Source organism: Apium graveolens, chromosome 1 (genome assembly GCF_009905375.1).
Source record: "Apium graveolens cultivar Ventura chromosome 1, ASM990537v1, whole genome shotgun sequence".
Taxonomy (NCBI): domain Eukaryota; kingdom Viridiplantae; phylum Streptophyta; class Magnoliopsida; order Apiales; family Apiaceae; genus Apium; species Apium graveolens.
The window spans coordinates 54,745,090-54,764,941 of record NC_133647.1 but is presented as its reverse complement, the minus strand read 5'-3'; the positions used below and the strand labels follow the sequence as shown (position 1 = coordinate 54,764,941).

The following is a 19,852-nucleotide window of genomic DNA, read 5'->3' as shown; positions in this document are numbered from 1 at the left end:
ATCTGTAAGCCTCAGACTTACATACTTCCCATGTTTCAAATTTTTGTAGAAATTCTCTGTTCCTGACTTCAGTGTCTGTCATATATCCAAAAAATGTTCAAAAATTCAGCATATATCCCGTGATAGTATAGTATGAATACAAGCTTAGATGAAATAAATCTTACCAGATCAATCCCATCATCTTGCAAGTTTGTGCTATTTATGCAAATATGGTAAGCTTCTGTTTTGTTAAGAAATGCATCATAAACTAACAGAACAGTAGATTTTTAAAACTCAATGTTCTCGTACACGACCATGAATTCTTCATCTTTCCATTCAGATTTGTTTATCTTCCACTCATTTGGATGTATAGTCGGGTAGTTTATTTCAATCGGGGCTTCCTTATAAATCTTCACATTAAAAACCTCATCCCTGTAATAATCAAATAGAATAAAGTTAAATATTTTAATCCCATAATACTCCATAAAGTGAGAAAAACCACATATTTTATCGACTTGTGAATCATATCGAGCAAGCCATTTAAGTGTTTTACAGAATATCCTCAAATGACCTGGAATGCTTCCACCACAAACACTTTCAAAATTTTCTGTCACTTTCTGATCAAGTTCCATTAAGTCAATTATAGTTTTAAATAAAAAGAACATTTACAGTATATAAATATATAAATGAACGTTGTAAAATTAACATTTACAACTTGCCCAAAATCAAAAACCTCAATCTTTGCCGCTAGAAAATTACATATAATTTGTTGATTGCCTGTACAATGAGTATTATGTTAATGTACCGAAATAAATACATTATATCTATTCAAGATTAAGTTTTTACCTATATCTCCTACATTTTTCTCTTTGAAATCAGATGTTTTCTTCATTTGTAGTTAAATAAAAAATTAAATTTCCGATCAATATAAAACAAAAAATTTACCTAAAAAAGTTCTGAAAAAGCAAACTACCGTGACTTTGGGATTCTCAACTTCGGTTGAGCAAAACTCGTGAATAAAAAATTTAAGTAGCTTAATATGTCCAAAAATTTATATATGTATTTTGTAAGTTATGGTTCCTAATTACCAAATTTAATAAAAATATTATTTTATGATAGAAAATTTCATCTATAGACAAATTTAAATGAGACCCAGAAATATGATTAGGTGATAAACAATCCATGCATATTAGCAAATCGTAAAGTACAGGCGTTAGAATATTGGCCACAATGTGAACTTCCTATCCTATGATTTGGATAAGATAAATAGTAATGCAGTACTAATCGATCTTGACAATCCATCCCCATTTGTCTTGGACAACACCTCTTTGAATTCCCGCAAGTGTGGAGAATAATATCTGAGAAACAAGCTGCCCATCCATACCGTAGGGAACCCTGCATTTTATAATCACACATAGAGTTAGCAATCCCCTCCTTACCAACGTGCTAACTGCTAAGTAATCAAATTCTCCTACTTAAATATTATTGTCAATTCAACACTCCTGAATGAAATTTTTTATACCTTTTGCCCCGGTAGGTAATACTTTCTACAGCAGCAACACCTACAGCAGTTCCAGTGCAGAAAACCTCGTCTGCATTCTCTAGTTCGTCTACCCCAACTCCCCTTTCATTAACCTACACAAATTAAGTTGGACCATAAATTTTCAAGTGGGTTTTATGTGGCTAGCTAGTTCCACCAAGTAATGTGGACACGATATTTACCTGATAACCAAGATCCCTTGCAATCTCAATTATGCTTTTTCTTGTAATCCCTTCTAAAATTGTTCCCCAAGGTGCTGGAGTAGAAATTACATTATCCTGCACGTAAATATATACATATATATTAATTTTTAAGCTAGCAGTAGTAGTACTTAAACAGATACTTAGTTGACTTGCAACTAATTAGCTGGTTTAATCAACTGAAGAACTCTTAATGTATTATCTGCACTATCCCTTGTTCCAAGGAACAAATACCAAACGGAAGAGTATTAGCTTGCGTAATGAAATTTTTATAAAGTATATGATGTTTGATATTTTGGATTAGATATCTCCGAAACTAGGGAATGACGTATCAAATTAAGTATGTACGAACAAGTACTACATACTAAGGCTACATTACTGGGTACTGCACTGCAGACAAAGTGAACATACCTTGACAATGAAAATGTTACAAGAACTGGCCTCCTCAATATATGTTTTATTACTGGAGTCGAGGTACAGAACATCCGAGAACCCTCTGCATTTTGCTTTGGCTTGAGCTTTCAAAACCTACCACATTACACAACCAAACCAAGCCTTGATAGAATGTATATCTTGGAAGGAAGAAGAATATGTCTCTTTGTCCACATTTTAAATAAATAAAATTAAACAACCAATAAAAGGAGTAAACACTAAGAATTCTTTGACAAAAAATTATTTTGTACGTACAGGAGAGTAATTTGTAATGGCTTTGACACATCCAGCTCCCCCACGCGAAGCGCGATGATATTCATCCTCAACGTACAGATTCAATGGCGCCACTCCCTCCTGCACATACAAACGAACCCGACTATAGAATTTGCAAATATATGGTAACAAGAATTCCACGTTCAGTGACACATGAAAAAAATGGTACGAAGCTAGAAAGAAGCATTTAAACATAAGAAAAGGAAGCTACAAAGCTTAACAAAGAAGAGATTTGTACACTAGGTTTGTCTTCTTATATTTTGAAATTATCAGGCTTAAAAAATGGCAAGAACTTTGACCTTGAAATAGTTGCCAACAGGGGAAGCATAGATCAAAAATGTGTAGTCAGGTGCAGGAGCTAAACCAAGTATAGGGCCACTTCCAACAAGTAATGGCCTAATATAAAGTGACCCTTTTCCTGTAGGTGGAATCTGTTTATAAAAGGTTAGATATAATTCGAATCAAACGAAAGGAACTCCCCAAATTTATGCTATGATGTATTAAAATTATATACCCAACAACGATTAGCCAGGGCAGTTTCTTTCACTGCATCAACAAATTGTTCTGTAGAAGGCGCAGGCATGCACATTCTTTCCGCGCCAATTTGCATCCGAATTGCATTCTGTTCAGGTCGAAATAAACAGAGCCGTCCATCTTCCCTCCTGAAGGCCTTTGTGCCTTCGAACAATCCCTGCTGATACATTTTACATAAGAAATATGATTTTTATATGTAATACCGCCCTATCCTCATGAGTTGATACAAATTAAGATATTCATTTCATTACAAGATCACTTGCCTGGCCATAATTCAAAACACCGGCAGCAGGGCTCAACTCAATGTTTCCATAACGACTAAGACGTCCTTGTGTGAAATTCTCACCTTCCAAACATTTCATCGTATACATATAATCCGCTGGCTTTAAGTCAAATCCAAGATTGTCCCAATTGAAGTTAACATTTTCACTGCAGTAAACAAGCACTAACTTTTTAAAGTAGTAAACATAACACGAGAGTAATGAAATGTTTTTGCCAAAATGTTAATTAAATTACCTTTGGTGAGATGCCTCATAATCTTTTAAAGACGCTGCAACCCCAGATATATGGTTGCCAGATCGAGCCCCTGTTTCAAAAGATACACACACATGTCAGAATGTAGGAGAATTAAGGTCAAACATGTAACAGTTTTTAGTCACAAACGATTGGCAGTGAAAAATAAACTCCCTAACCTTGAAAATGGATGAAATTAGAGCTGAAGAAATGACTTAAAGTTGTACGAGGAGACTCCCTGATTCTTTGAATCATGATGATATTAGTGGTGCTTATGTAGGCACAAGTCAAATTAAACATACAACAAGAAATTGAATTGACTAAAAGTTATGCACCACGCTGATGTTTATAATATTACGGAGGAGACTTTTTGAATATATTTACGCACCCCGAATAGGAAAAATATTAAACAAAAGAACGAGTTATTCTTACTCGTAAAAATAATTAAGAATCTTTTAATTATCAACATGGTATGTTTATTAAAAGGGAAAAGAAAATCGGGTTATAAATTAAATGTTTATTATATCTTTTTTTCTCACATTATTTAATATATCTTAATTAATTTACTAAATCACGCTTCGCAGCTATATTCTGAAAAAATGTTTTATTGATTCATATTTCTTACTTGATTTTGATTATTTTGAAATTATGAATAGTAAATAAATATAATAAATAAAGAAATTTAAAAAGCCATTATATCGTTATACATGTTTACACTCTCTCATTATTAACAAATATAATATTATAAAATTAAAAATCTAATATTACAAAATTATGATGGTAAGTTGATTTTAAAATTTTTAAGAAAATGTTGTAAAAACTTTATAAGAATATTACGGATGATGAATAATATTTATAGATACTTGTATTTGTATTATTTCATAGGTTAAAGATTAAAAGAAATATTTTATGAAAAAATAATATAGCAAGTTGATTTTAGGATAAGTAGAATAAAAGATATTAAAAGAATAATTTAGAAGAATTATCAACATGGCATGTTTATTTAAAAAGAAACTAGAAGTTTTATGAGAATATTATGATGTTTGATTTCAAAAAATTTAATGTAAGATATTGTATGAACATTAGGAAAATATTACGAATAATGATAATATATTTAGAAGAATATATAAGTTAATAGTAGTTTTTGATATATATTGACTCAAAAAATTGAAAAAATAAGAAATATAAAATGAGATGATTTGAGAGACGACACCTAAACGCCCTCGTCTTTTCCTTTATTTAAGTATTGATAGGGATAAATAAATTCTGATTGTGTAATTAAATATTACATTAATTATACATGATTTGGGCTGTTAGGCCCAATAAGAAGATGCATGATATTCAGACCAAAAAGGTTAACACATTGATCGGGCCTGATAGACCAGATCAGGCCTGACGGAACAAGGAAGGCCCAAAACCCTGATTATTAATTAATTTCGTAATTAATTAATAAGAGAAAAAAACAGCTATTAAGATAAGTCCTAGTGGTATATAAATTCTTGTAGATTGGCCTCCAAGGAACCTCATGGGATAAGGAATCAACTTCCTACTTTCTAGGACTCCAAAGTCCATTCTAATTCAGAGACTTGACCACCAAGTCTCCTATACCAAGTCCAATTCAAGGACCACCAACATCTATATAAGGGGACTCACCCCACAAATCAGAACTACGTTTTTTGGCTTGATTCTTTAATTCACGGAGATACGTAGGCATCTCGTAAAGGTAGAGTTAAGCTACGAAACACGAGAGCAGCCATTAAAGGCCTTGAGCTCCCGAACCTTAGTAATAAATACAACAAATAATAACCTTAGTTTTTTATCCATAACATTTGGCGCCGTCTGTGGGAAGCACAACAACAACCATGGCGAGAACACGGAGAACAGTTAGAGCCCTTGAAGGAAGAACACCAACGGGGACAAGCCAAGTGATTTCGTTAACTGTGGAGGTACCTCCTCATTCAACTTATGCAACCACGCAAGGAGAAGCCCAGATAGGGACAACTGAACCTCAGCCACAAGGGACGATTCCCTCGACTACTCAAGGTACGAATCCACAAGTTCAACAACTACATGCACCTGTGAATTCTCGACCCATCGGGTACGAATATTCAACTGTTGTGACTAATAACCCCCCTTATGGGATGCCCCTTTACCCCGAGGTTGGAGGAAGTGGACATGCTGGACGGAGTGAAGCACGAGGGCGATCGCCCCCATATATACGAGGTTTGGCTCCTATCCCTGAGGATCAAGAATTTTCTGGTCCTTACACTGAGAGAGACTCCGAATCTTCGGATGATGAAGTAGCCCCAAGAAGGAGACGTGCTGGCAAAGAGTCGATAGCTGATGGTAGCCAATGTCCTCAAAGCACCCAAGGGACGAATCCCCAAGAAGTGCAGGAAAGGATCAGGGCTCACGAGGCTGAGATTCAAAGGCTGAGGCACGACTTAGAGGCGCACCAGACCACCAGACCCCCAGTACATCCTAGGGGAAGAAATCCTCCTCCTATCATAGACCTGGATGGTCCTGTACAGAGAAGGGCTGTTGTCCCAAGGGCTAACCCAAGCAATCTTCTTCCCCTTGGAGATCCTGATGATCCTACTCCGCCCTTCACTGAAGATATAATGAATGCCCATATCTCAAGGAAGTTCAAGATGCCAACTATCAAAGCTTATGATGGCACGGGGGATCCCGCTAATCATGTTAGGACATTTTCTAATGCACTGCTGTTGCAGCCCGTGAATGATGCTATTAAGTGTCGGGCCTTTCCTCAAACCATGTCGGGTATGGCTCAAAGGTGGTATAGTCGTTTGCCCCCAAACTCCATTGGGTCGTTCAGAGAATTAAGTCAAGCTTTCATTAAACAGTTCATCAGTGGGAGAGTGCATGAGAAAAGTTCAGCATCCCTCATGAGCATTGTGCAGGGAGCAAAGGAATCCTTGAGAGACTACCTGGATCGTTTCACAAAGGAAGCTTTAAAAGTCCCGGACCTTGATGACAAGGTCGCAATGATAGCACTGCAACAAGGAATTAGGGATGAGTTTTTTAAAATGTCCTTGGCCAAACGCCTCCTGAAAGCATGTTGCAGCTCCAGGATAGGGCAGGGAAGTACATAAAGGTAGAAGAGAGCATGAGGAAGACCGTAGTGAGTAATGAGCCCACTGGAGGCAAGAAGCGGAAAACTTTCCAGGAATATATCGCTAAGGACAAGTATCCTAGAACTGAGCAAAACCCTGATTCAACTCCCAAGAAGGGAGGACCTGGGCAAAAGTTCACTGAATACGCTAAGTTGATAGCTCCTAGAAGCCAGATCTTGATGGAAATCGAGAAAGATAGAGATATTCGTTGGCCTAAGCCCTTGAAGTCTGATCCTGCAAAGCTAGATAAAAGTAAGTATTGCAGATTTCACAAAGATGTTGGTCATGACACCGATGAGTGTAGACAGCTGAAAGATGAAATTGAGTTCCTCATTCGAAAAGGAAGGTTGAACAAATACACTGGAGAAGGAGGGGATAGGAATAACAATGGAAGAAAGAACTTTGAAGATCGTAGGAGGGACCAAGACGATCAGGGGCGGAATCCCCATCCTAAGGGACCGGTGATAATACAATCTTCGGAGGACCACGACCCTGAGGGCCTGTGATAAACACAATCTTTGGAGGACCAACTGCTGCTGGGTTATCCAAGAACTCCAGGAAAGCGTATTTCCGAGAAGTTATGCATATTGTTGGGGAAGCCCCGATGAGGGCTAGGACAGGAGTAACAATGTCTTTTGATGATTCTGATCTAGAGGGTGTGAAATTTCCCCTTGACGACCCATTGGTTATAACCCCGATAATAGGGAATAGCCCAGTGAGAAGGGTCCTTGTGGATAATGGTGCTTCAGTGGATATCATGCTCCATGACACCTTTTTGAGGATGGGATATAATGACTCCCAATTGACCCCAACCGACATGCCAATATATGAGTTTGCGGAGTGGAGTTCCCCGTAGAAGGGATAATCAAGTTGCCAACAACCATAGGACATGAACCAAGGCAAGCAACTCAGATGTTGGACTTCGTGATGGTGAAGGCTAGTTCGACTTACAACGCTATCATGGGAAGAACAGGGATACACGCCTTCAAGGCAGTCCCTTCTTCCTACCATTCAGTTATGAAGTTTCCTACCCGGGATGAGATCGGAGAAGAGAGAGGAGACCAAAAAATGGCTCGAAGCTGTTATGTGGCCTCTTTGAGGGCAGATGGAGTTAGGGGGCAGGTTCTTCCTATTGAAGATCTGGATATTCGAGAGAATGATGAGAAAAGAGGAAAGCCAGCAAAATATTTGGTTTCAATTACTTTAGCCCCCGAAGATCCTGAGAAGGTGACTTTTATTGGAGCAACGCTCGAGGAGCCTCTTAGAAGGAAGTTGGTGAAATTTTTGTAAGAAAATAGTGACGTATTTGCATGGTCAGCAGTTGATATGCCAGGCATAGACCCGGAACTGATTACTCACAAGCTAAATGTGGACCCAAATCGGAAGACAGTGAAACAAAAGAAAAGAAGTTTTGATCCAGAAAGGCAAGAAGCTATAAAACAGGAAGTTGAGAAGCTCTTAGAGGCTGGTTTCATTGAGGAGATTCAATTTCCAGAATGGTTAGCAAACCCTGTAATGGTGAAAATGGCCAATGGAAATTGGTGGATGTGTGTGGACTTCACTGATCTAAATGATGTCTGTCCTAAGGACTGTTTCCCGTTACCAAGGATCGATACTTTGATAGACGCCACTGCTGGGCATGAAATGCTGAGCTTCATGGATGGATTTAGTGGATACAATCAGATTAAGATGCACAAGGATGACATTCCAAAGGTATCATTCTTCACTGACTTTGGTGTTTATTGTTATCTTGTTATGGCATTTGGTTTTAAGAATACAGGAGCCACCTATCAAAGGTTGGTAAATAAAATTTTTAAGGATCTTATTGGAAAGACTATGAAAGTTTATGTTGATGACATGTTAGTCAAGAGTCTAGTAAAGACTGATCATATAACCCATTTGAGGGAAGCTTTTGAGGTCCTGAGGTACCACAAGATGATGTTAAATCCTACAAAGTGTGCTTTCGGAGTAGGATCTGGAAAATTTTTGGGATTGATGGACTCCAAGAGAGGGATCGAGGCCAACCCCGATAAAATAAAGGCAATCCTGGACATGGAACCACCAAAAACTGTCAAGGATGTTCAGAAGCTCACAGAAAGGGTTGCTGCGCTGGGACGATTCATCTCCAAGTCAGGAGACAAGTGCTTGTCATTCTTCAAGTCACTAAAAAACATTAAGGACTTTGTATGGAGTGAGGAAAACCAGAAGGCTTTCGAGGAGTTAAAGAAATATATGGCCCAGGCCCCGTTGTTGGCCAAACCAGTTTTGAATGAAGTTTTATACTTGTACTTGGCCGTTTCAGAGAGTGCTTTGAGCGCTGTGGTGGTTAAGGAGGAACTGAAAATCCAGAAACCCGTATACTATGTCAGCAAAATTCTGCATGGAGCTGAGTTGAATTACTCAACTATTGAGAAATTTTCTCTAGCCTTGGTAATGGCTTCAAGAAAGTTACGTCCTTACTTTCAGGCTCATCAAATTGAGGTGCTAACAAATCAACCCCTGAGAAATATCATTCATAGTCCCAAGGCTAGTGGGAGGTTGATCAAGTGGGCAATAGAGCTGGGAGAATTCGACATCAAGTATAAGCCACGAACGGAAATAAAAGCCCTGACGTTAGCTGACTTCGTGGTGGAATGTACCATACCCAACCAAGAAGTCGGGGGGCAGGAAGATACCATACCTCAAGACAAGGAAGTTGATAAAGGGGACAAAGAAAAGGATGATAAGGAGAAAGAATATTGGGTTCTCTATTTTGATGGAGCATCAAAAACAAATTCAAGTGGAGCAGGTTTGGTTTTATAAAGCCCTGATGGGTTATTAATTTAGTATGCCATGAAGTTAGACTTCCCAATCACAAACAATGAGGCAGAATATGAAGCTCTGATAGCTGGCCTCGGCCTAGCAGGAACACTTAGAGTCAAGAACTTAAGAGTCCGCGGAGATTCGAAGCTGATCGTATCCCAGGTAAAGGAGAGTTTGAGGCAAGGGATGATATGATGGCTAAGTATGTCCGCCTGGTAAGGGCTGTGATGACCCAGTTCGATGAATGCCATGTTGAGCACATTCTAAGGGAGGAAAATGCTAAGGCAGATGCATTATCAAAGTTTGCTTCATCCGAGATAGAAGAAAGTTCAGGAAGTGTATACTTCCGCGTTTTGAAGACACGGAGCATCGATGTTAAGCTTGTAGCTCCTATAGGCTTGGGGACGTCATGGATAGATCCCATTAAGGCCCACATTCAAACTGGCTGGTTACCAAACGATCCTACTGAAGCACGAAAGTTAGCTGTTCGAGCACTAAGGTACTCTTTGATAGATGGGATTCTGTATAAAAGATCTTTCGTGGTTCCTTACTTAAGTTGTCTCAAGCCCGATGAGGCACGCTTGGCTCTTGAAGAAGTACATGAAGGTATTTGTGGGCAACACTTGGGGGACAGGGCCTTAGCTCATAAGATACCCCGTTTAGGCTTCTACTGGCCAGAAATGATGGCTAATGCCAAAGAATATGTGAAGAAGTGTGACCGCTATCAGAAGCATGCACCAGTCGTTAGACAGACCCCCGAGATGCTAACCTCCATCAACTCCCCCATCCCCTTTACTATGTGGGGAATGGATATACTGGGACCTTTCCCCATGGCCACGACACAAAGGAAGTTCCTGATTGTAGCCATTGATTATTTTACTAAGTGGATTGAAGCCAGGCCTTTGGCCAAAATCACAACTAAACAAGTTGCACAATTCCTGTGGGAAAATATTATGTGTCGGTATGGAATCCCCCGCATCCTAGTCACTGACAATGGAACACAATTCAACAATGAGGAATTCAAGAAGTATTATGAGGAGAATAAATTGAGTTGCGATTCACCTCTGTAGCTCACCCGCAAGTCAATGGGCAAGCGGAAGTGGCGAATCGAATAATCCTGGATGGACTAAAGAAGAGGATCGAGAAGTCAAGGAATAACTGGGTGGATGAAATGCTCCCAATACTATGGGCCTATAGGACTACCTGTAGAGTCACGACTGGGGAAACTCCCTTCATGTTAGCATATGGTGCAGAAGCAGTTGTTCCTGTAGAGATATCACATTCCTCCCCCAGGATTCAAGCTTTCAATGTTGAAGAAAATGAGGAAGGGCAAAGGTTAGCCCTGGATCTAATTGATGAAGTGCGAGATGAGGCACATGCGAAGATAGTGGAATATCAGAAAAAGGTTTCGTTCTACTACAACCTAAGGGTTAAAGAAAGGTTTTTTAAACAAGATGACTTAGTCTTGAGGAAGGTAGAAGCTTTTGGTGTAGGAGAGAAAGGGAAGTTTTCCCCAAATTGGGAAGGGCCATACAAGATCAAGAGTGTTCAAGGTAGAGGAACCTACAAGCTGGAGACTATGGACAGTTTTGAAGTCCCGAGAACTTGGCACGCACAAAACCTGAAGGTTTACTATGTGTGAGGTGATTGAATACGATTCTCACTTGTCAAGATGACAAGAAGATTGAAAAGTACCTTGAAGCTTTGCTTGCTTAGGATTTATATGTTTTGGTTTTATTTTGAGGTTTATTAAGACTCGTATAAGGGATGAATCCCAAATAATTTATGAAGTTCATAAAGTTTTTGAAATATGTTTGAATCTCTATGGCACTGAAAGTAAATCTAAATGCATGAAATGCAAGCATAAGATCAGATAAATAGAAATGGGTCAAATAAATATTACAAGAGTTTGATAAATAGAGTCTCGAAAATAAGATAAAGTAAACAAGCCACGCAGGGCTGGTAAAGCTCTAAGGAGCTGAGGTGCCCTCGGCATCCATATCATCATCCCCTCTGCGCTCGCTAGAAGTCTCTGTCGTCTCAGAGGAGGAGGAAGAGCTGTCATCCTCAGCAGGCCTGGAAGAAGACTCGTGAGGAGGAAGAAGCGGGTCCTGAGGGATATGATCTGAGACAACTACTCGAGTGTGAAACCTCTGCAACAAAGCCTCGTCATCAGGGCAGATATAGTCCACCGGGTTAATATCAGGACAGGCCTCGTTCACGGTCCCAAGGGCTGTGTCCAAACCAGTCCTGAAAAACCCAGGGAAAACTGAGTCATCCCTTATCCTCATGGACTGGGTAAACTCCTCCGAGTCCAAATAGTTATCTATAGCCTTATCTTTCTCGGCCCGGAGCACCACCAGCTCGGCCTTAGACTCTCCAAGCTTTTCCTCCTTACGCTTGAACTTCTTCTCTAGAGCAGCATACTTCTTCTGCTGCCTCTTGAGGGCATTGTCGGCCTTGTCAGAATCCCTCTTCCATGAATCGGCTTGCCTCACAGCGCCTTGAACATAGGCGTTAGACTGAAATGAAGCAATAAACAAACATGTAAGGCAAGTAAATGCTACAAGTAAAAAGGATAAATTCCAAGAAATAATCATACCGAGGCCAAGGACTGAGCTCCCATGAGCTTGATCCTCTCAAGGTTAGGAGTAGCTACCACGTCTGTGAAGTCTTTGGGAGTCACGCCATGGTAGGACCAATCCCAAGCATGCTTCGTGGATCCAACCACGATATCCCCGCGGCGGAATCCCCAGAGAGGCTGGAAAGCGCCCGTAGCAGCAGAGGCAGGAGCAGCAACAGTAATAGGAGCATTAGGGGCTTCAGCTCCCTCAACTGAAGCCTCCCCCATGGGCTCATTGTGCTTTTGTAAGAAGATAGGCTCCGTGGCCTTTCCTCGAGTGTCTAGGCCTGCAAGCCGAGCTTTCTTCATCCTGGAAGTCTCTTCAATGGGAGGCACATTATCCTCGTTGATCTCCTTAGCAGCTGCAAAACAAGATAAAAAGCAAAATAAGTGGTGTCAATAATGCATGAAATAAAATAAAATTGAGAAGGGAAGAAAAATACCCTGTTGATAAACAGAGGATAGCCCCACATGGATAAGGGAGAACTTCTCTAAAAGAGTCTAGCTGGTAGTAGTACCGTCATCCCGGGTAAGCTCATTGTAAATAATAGTTTCCTCGGGAGTTAAGTGAATGGATTTGAGGCTACCATCACTAACATTCCCGAAGGAAGATCTGAAGAGTGTGCCCCAGTTGCCATTTTCCCACCGTAACCCGACAAAACTATTCCTCCAGTTTTGGTTATTATCAGGAATAGAGGCGCTGTTAAAAATATGCTTACACTTGGGTCTTTGTTTAACATAGACCCAACCACAAATACTGGAAGAGCTGTTATAACACTGAAAAATCTTCCTAAAAACAGCTACAGACAGGGGAAAACTTTCCCTAAGGCAGCAAACCATAAAACATAAAATGTTCCTCCAAGCGTTTGGAGGAAGCTGACATGGGTTTATTTTTAAATCAGCTAGAATGTGAGGAATGAAGGGATGAAAAGGGAACCTAAGCCCAGCATTAAGGGCATCTGTGTAAATAAAGAGGGTATCAGGTTTCCAGTGGCAAGTACGGTCGCCACCAGAAACTGGAACTAATCTCAGAGGAGGAAGAACGTTATAACGTACATTTAACTTATCAAAATCTATGTTGTGCCAAGTGTTACAATGATTAAAAGAGTCGAGATGTGCATTGGAGGGATATTCATCCCCCTGGTGTTAATCATATCGATCAAAGACATGTATGAAGAACGGATCTCGATATCCTTACCTCGTTTTAAAGCCGAGGCTATCTTGGCCGCTCTCTCGGAATTCTTGTCAGCCATTAGTGAAGCTTGGAAAAGCCTGGAAACCTTGGAAGGAAGGGCGGCCGGAAAACTAAAGGAAGATAAGTGTTGAGAGGGAATTGTAGATTGAGTGAAGAAGTGAAATGAGAAGTGTGAGGAAATCACACTCTCATCCCACCTTTATATAGCCAAAGAAGAGGTAATTTGGGCCTTAAAAAGCCCATTTGAGCCCAAAAATGAGAAGGTTCTGGAATTATCCAGGAAATTCCTGGAAAAATCAAGTGAAAAATTTTAATTTTTGAAGATTCTAGAAGAATCCAGAAAAGCCTTAGAAGAATCTGGAATTTGGGCTCAGAGACAAAGCCCGATTCTAGAAAAATCTTGAAAAACCCAAGAGTTTAGTGCCAAAAAGGCCCAAATAATTTTTAGAAAAAAGGGTGGAAGAAGAGCCCAGTTAAAACAATAGGCTTAAAAACAAAAACCCAGTTGAATAAATGGGCCCAAGGATCAGCCCAATAAGAGGTAAGTCCAGAAAAGGGCCCAATTAGTTGAAAATCAAAGGCCCAAAAGGAAAAGCCCAGATTTAAGAAATGGGCCTAAGATTAAAACCCACTAAAGGGTTGGCCCAAGAAAATCCAGGCCCAAATCAGGAGCCCAATGGGATCCAGCCAAAATTTAGGGGCCAGATCAAATGGATGGAGTTACAAAAAAATATATGTATTCTGAACTCTTGACCCCATTCGATCGGGATTCATATCATGTTCCTAGTCGAATGACTTGATGTCGAAATGGCTGCGACCAGGGCTGATAAAAGGTTTAATTCGACCAGAAGTTAAACCTATTCGACCAGGAAGCAAGCCAAAATCCTGGTCGAATGGATCCTGTTCGAAGAAGCTTCGACCGAGCAAAATAAAGATGGCTAATTCGTTTAAGGCAAGAAATCCTGACCCTTTTTCCTTAACCCTGAGAAGTTTGTCGACCAGGAAACAAATAAGCACAGAAATCTCGACTAAGATCTAGGTCGAAGGTTCGACTAGGATCCTGGTCAAAATCCAGGTCGTGAATCCTAGTCGAAACCTGACTACCAGGAAGCAAAGAAAGACATAAATTTTGACCAAAATCCAGGTAGAATATTCGACTAGGATCCTGGTCGAAATCCAGGTCGTGGATCCTAGTCAAAGTCCTTCGACCAGGATTGAAAGGATGGCCCAAAATTCGACTAGGATCCAGGTCGAAATTTCGACTAGGATCCTGGTCGAAAAAGGGCTGAAAATTTGAAAATATTTGTGAAAAACTGCAGAAAATTTGAAAAAATACCAGAAAATTCCTAAGAATAGGGAGAAGGTAAGAACATAAAAAGGGGAAGTTTTTAAACGACCCTGAAGCTGCGTACAAGGCAAATCGTTATAAACGTGTAGGTCGCTCCATACTTTACGCAAAACGATACCCTGAAAGGGAATGAACAAACTTAACTTTTGCAAAATCTTATACGGTTTCCCAAAAAGTTGGGGGGCAAATGATAGGGATAAATAAATCCTGATTGTGTAATTAAATATTACATTAATTATACATGATTTGGGCTGCTAGGCCCAATAAGAAGATGTATGATATTCAGACCAAAAAGGTTAACACATTGATCGGGCCTGATAGACCAGATCAGGCCTGACGGAACAAGGAAGGCCCAAAACCCTGATTATTAATTAATTTCGTAATTAATTAATAAGGGAAAAAAATAGCTATTAAGATAAGTCCTAGTGGGGATATAAATCCTTGTAGATTGGCCTTCAAGGAACCTCATGGGATAAGGAATCAGCTTCCTACTTTCTAGGACTCCAAAGTCCATTCTAATTCAGAGACTTGACCACCAAGTCTCCTATACCAAGTCCAATTCAAGGACCACTAACATCTATATAAGGGGCCTCACCCCACAAATCAGAACTATGTTTTTTGGCTTGATTCTCTAATTCACAGAGATACGTAGGCATCTCGTAAAGGCAGAGTTAAGCTACGAAACACGAGAGCAGCCATTAAAGGCCTTGAGCTCCCGAACCTTAGTAATAAATACAGCAAATAATAACCTTGGTTTTTTGTCCATAACAAGTATATATATTGATTGATTATTCGAAGATATGCATAAAAAAATAAATTTTGAACAAATGGATTAATCTTTGTCAAATCTGGAGCGCAATACGTATGACAAGATCAAATCCCGTTAATGTTGGGCTTACTAAATAGGTCTAACTCCATATTAGTATAATATTATTCGCTTTAGCCTGAACCCCGCAGGTTTATTTTTGGCACATCCGAAAAGATTTCATTTTAATTAAGTTATTTGGATGTTTATATATAGCAATCTACCCTTTTCGAAAATGACGTGGGACAAGTCCGGACGGTTAATTTACAGTGTCAAGAAAGTAGTTTGTTCAGGTTTTTGACTTAGGACCGGATGCAGAGATTTGGGATGACAATATATGGAAATTGCTTAATGAATAAAAAAGGTTAGAGAATCAACGTCCCATCTATTCATATTATATATTTTTTCCGTGTATTTTTTTGACGGAATTTTTCGTTATTGCCCCATTCCCCTGTTGCCCCGATTGCTCACTTGGGATTAGTGCTGTAGATAAACAGAATTTAGATAAATTCGGACAAATATATTACAGATACGAACAAAAAATTAACGAACCTAACAATGTTCGTTAACATATCGAACAAAATTCTTTGTCCGAACTCGAGTTCGGCTATTTTCGAACCGAACAAGAATTTGTTCATGAACCTACCGAACCGAACTTGAACTGAACCGAGTTCGGATAATTTGTTAAAATAAATGATACAAATTTTTTGTCCTTTGTTACATAAGCCCGAAGCAAAGATGTTGTTGGCACATTCCAAAATAATAATTAAATGTGAAAAAAACCAAACATAAATGAATAAACATAATAATTAATAGACATATGCACTCAGAATTTAAACTTACATACAACTACAAGGTCGAAGGGCGAGACGATGCCGATAAGATCAAAATTTAAACTTACATACAACAAGAAGGTCGAAGTGCGAGGCGATGCCGACAAGATCAAGGGACCGAAGAGAGTTTAGAGTTGAAGCTTGAAAATCAATATATGTACATCATTTTTGCTTAATTAGGTATAAAGTTTTTTAATTATAAACTCTAACTTTTAGGGTTTTTTAACACAATTTACTTCTTATTCTTGTACACATCTTCTTCGTATTTTTTGAATTTAAAACATTTCCAATACTTAGGTATGATTGTTGATATGGTTGCTGCTATTTTTGCAAGTGAAAAGGCTTCTTACAACCACCCAAAAAGCTGATTTTTCGGGATTAGAGAGAATAGTTTTAGTTTGGTTTTTCTTTTGATTTGAGATCTTGTGATTTTGTTTGGTAAATTTTTTGGGTTTAGTGGTTTTGGCCATTGTGGGGAGAAATATGAATGGGTGAACAGGAAAACTTAACTCAGTTTCAACGCCGCCTTGTACACACACAACCTAGTATAGTTCCAGTTATAAGCCCTCTCATTAGACTTGGCTCCACAACCTATGATCCACATAGTATCCTGACCTGATTTTATCAACTTCCTCCCAAGCTAGCACACTCTTGAGTTGAAAGGATTCAAGACTAACAGTTCTGGGATATTTATCAGCTAACTCGTCTAATATACTCTTCAAGCTATTCAAACAACGATTAAGAGAAAAGGGAGAGACTAGAGCTATACCTTTTATCGACCGCATCGTCACACGTTTGTTGATTGCCTCCTCGACAGAAGGAGAAGGCTTTTGAAGTTGTTCTCAAACATCTTGGAAGAAATAGAACTTGAGAGATTGGGAGCTCTTGAAGCAAAGAAAACTTAAGATACATTAAGAAATGAAGGTGTGAATGAAAATGACACTTCTCTTCTTCTCTTATAGGAAAAGAGGCACCTGTATAGCAAGTCACAATACAGGCCGATTCGCATTTATAGGTTGCACTCAGCAAAAGACCGTTAAAATGGAAAAAAAACCATTGAATACTTAGAAGAACGGACACAATAAACCAATAAAAGGATACAAGAGATCGGTTGTTATATCAGTCCTGATAGAAAAGCTAAAATCAAGGTATTTGTCTTAATCTAAGACTGATTATGCTAATCATGGTGATTATTAAAAAGATTATAAAAATAGAAAAGTTTAACTCTTAAACTTCCGTTTATGGCCGTCCATAGCCACGACTGATATAGAATGTTAGATATGAATACAACACAGAAGGGCGGGGTGAATGTGTTTTAGCTTAAATGTTTACTTTTTGGATTTGCTCTGAGTTTAGCAGTTGATTGTTATCAATGATTTTGTGGAGTAGATGTTAAACATAAATAACAACGCAAATATGTAGAACAAAGATCTTCAAAACTCACTTAATTTTATATTAAAAATCAAGCAGTGTTTTGCTACAAACTCTCTAAGTTCTTGTTTTAGAACTTAGCTTCTTTCTTAAGAGAGAATTACAAAATCTAATCTATATTTCTTACATCTGACTTAGGACCAGTGTTAACTTTATATCTCAGTTAACTGCTGGTTTACACGGTGTGTAATAAGACATGCTATTAGCTTTTCTAAACTGTCACTTGTCATTTCTATTTATAGAAAAATAGATCTTCCATTTCTGGCTTAGCATATCTTTAACATCCAGTGTTCACTTTAATCTTCCTTTATCAATTAATCTTTACCATTGATCTTGCACATCTCTGAAGCTGCTTTTTGTAGACTTGTCAATTCAGCTGTGTGAATTGTTTGTTGATTTGTAACCTTGGATATTGAACTGTTCTGCAATTCTGTACTTGGAGAAATTTCTTCACTTCGAGATCTCCAATTAAGCTGTAGAGAACTCGACATCTCAATAGGCATGTTGGCTTGTCGATATCTCTGAAACTTCATTGTTGACTTGACTTATCGACAACTCTGAGTTCTCTAGTGAATTTTGGCTTATCGATAACTCAGAGTTCTCTAATGGACTTTGGCTTATCGATAACTCAGAGTTCTCTAATGAATGTATACTTGTTGATATCTCTGAGTTCTTGAATGGGTATCTGACTTATCGATATCTCCAATAGCATTTCCTGAGTTCTCGATAGACAATTCCTGAGTTCTCTATAGGTCTTTCTGAGTTCTCGATAGGTCTTTCTGAGTTCTCGATAGGTCTTTCTGAGTTCTCGATAGGTCTTTCTGAGTTCTCGAATGACTTCTCTATAACACTAATTCTGTGACTTGTAGAGATCTTGACTTAGAATGTTTTTGACTGAACAAAATTATTCAACTCCAAGCTTCTTCATAATTCATCTGAGGCATGATCTTCTTGATCTTCTTCCAGATATAATTCTTAGGCTTGACACTGTTTAGAGAAAAATGCTCCAGTCTGCTTTATTTACATTTTACAAACATTAAGTGTTACAAGTATGAATTATAGATTAAGGTTACAATACAACTAATCTTAGGGTTGTCAGTATGACTTAGTCTTGTTATGATGCAGGCATGTCTTGCACAACATAGAAAAAGTTGAAGTTCGAGAACTTCTACCAAGCTGTGCCCTGAAAAACCAGAGACCTACCAGAAAAAAGCTCCTGGAAGGCAATGAAGTCCCGGGCGACCAGGAGCTCCAGGACGGAGTCTCCCGGCCAACCAGAACACCAAGGGGCCGACCTCCCCATTTGCAAGGGTTAAGGCCGACCAGGAGGTCCTTAACATGGATGTCCTGGCCGGCCAGGAGCTCCAGGACGGAGTCTCATGGCCGACTAAAAGTCCTAGGGGAAGACCTCCCCATTTGCACGAGTTGAGGCCGACCAGGAGGTCCTTAACATGGAAGTCCCGGCCAACCAGGAGCACCGGAACTGAGTCTCCCGGCCGACCACGACTCCTAGGGGCCGACCTTACTACATGGAGGGCTATGTCCGACCCGGACATCCTGGGATGGCCATTGTTAGGGTATGCTAGCATCTTTCGACCTATAAGTAACATTTGTAAAGGTTAAAAGGAGATCAACGCTCGGTTTTTAGTCTCGATTAGGACAGTTTAATGCTAACAATATTTAAATAACATGTGCAAAGGCCCATAGTGTGTATAATCTCTCGATTATTCAACTCCAAGCTTCTTCATAATTCATTTGAGGCATGATCTTCTTGATCTTCTTCCAGATAGAATTCTTAGGCTTGACACTGTTTAGAGAAAAATGCTCCAGTCTGCTCCATTTATATTTTATAGAGTTTAAGTGTTACAAGTATGAATTACAGATTAAGGTTACAATACAACTAATCTTAGGGTTGTCGGTATGACTTAGTCTTGTTATGATGCAGGCATGTCTTACACACAATCTCCCCCATTTTGTGAGAAGATTGCTTATCACAAATTCATGCCTGTTAACAAGACTAACCCCAAGTTAAAGAATGAAAATAAAATAATACAAAAGCTGATACAACACTTGTACATTAAACATTTGACAGTTTGCAGTAATCAAGTAAAGACTGTGCTTTCTAATCCTTTCTCAATTATGTTCTTAATCCGCACAAGTATTTCTAATTCTTCTAGGATGGGGGTGTTAGTTAGAGCTTCTATTAGTTT

At 39.1% G+C, this 19,852-nt stretch overlaps 1 protein-coding gene across 1 annotated transcript; it reads right to left on the bottom strand.

Annotated features, from left to right (window-relative positions):
- Positions 1-1,140: 1,140 nt before the first annotated feature.
- LOC141719808 (branched-chain-amino-acid aminotransferase 2, chloroplastic-like) lies at positions 1,141-3,779 on the bottom strand. Its single transcript, XM_074522185.1, has 10 exons — positions 3,651-3,779; positions 3,475-3,544; positions 3,222-3,387; positions 2,939-3,115; positions 2,724-2,855; positions 2,407-2,505; positions 2,131-2,247; positions 1,702-1,797; positions 1,502-1,614; positions 1,141-1,374 (listed from the first exon to the last, which is right to left on the bottom strand). Exons 1-10 carry the CDS (start codon positions 3,769-3,771, stop codon positions 1,260-1,262), a joined length of 1,206 nt encoding a protein of 401 aa, XP_074378286.1. The 5' UTR covers positions 3,772-3,779; the 3' UTR covers positions 1,141-1,259.
- Positions 3,780-19,852: the final 16,073 nt, after the last annotated feature.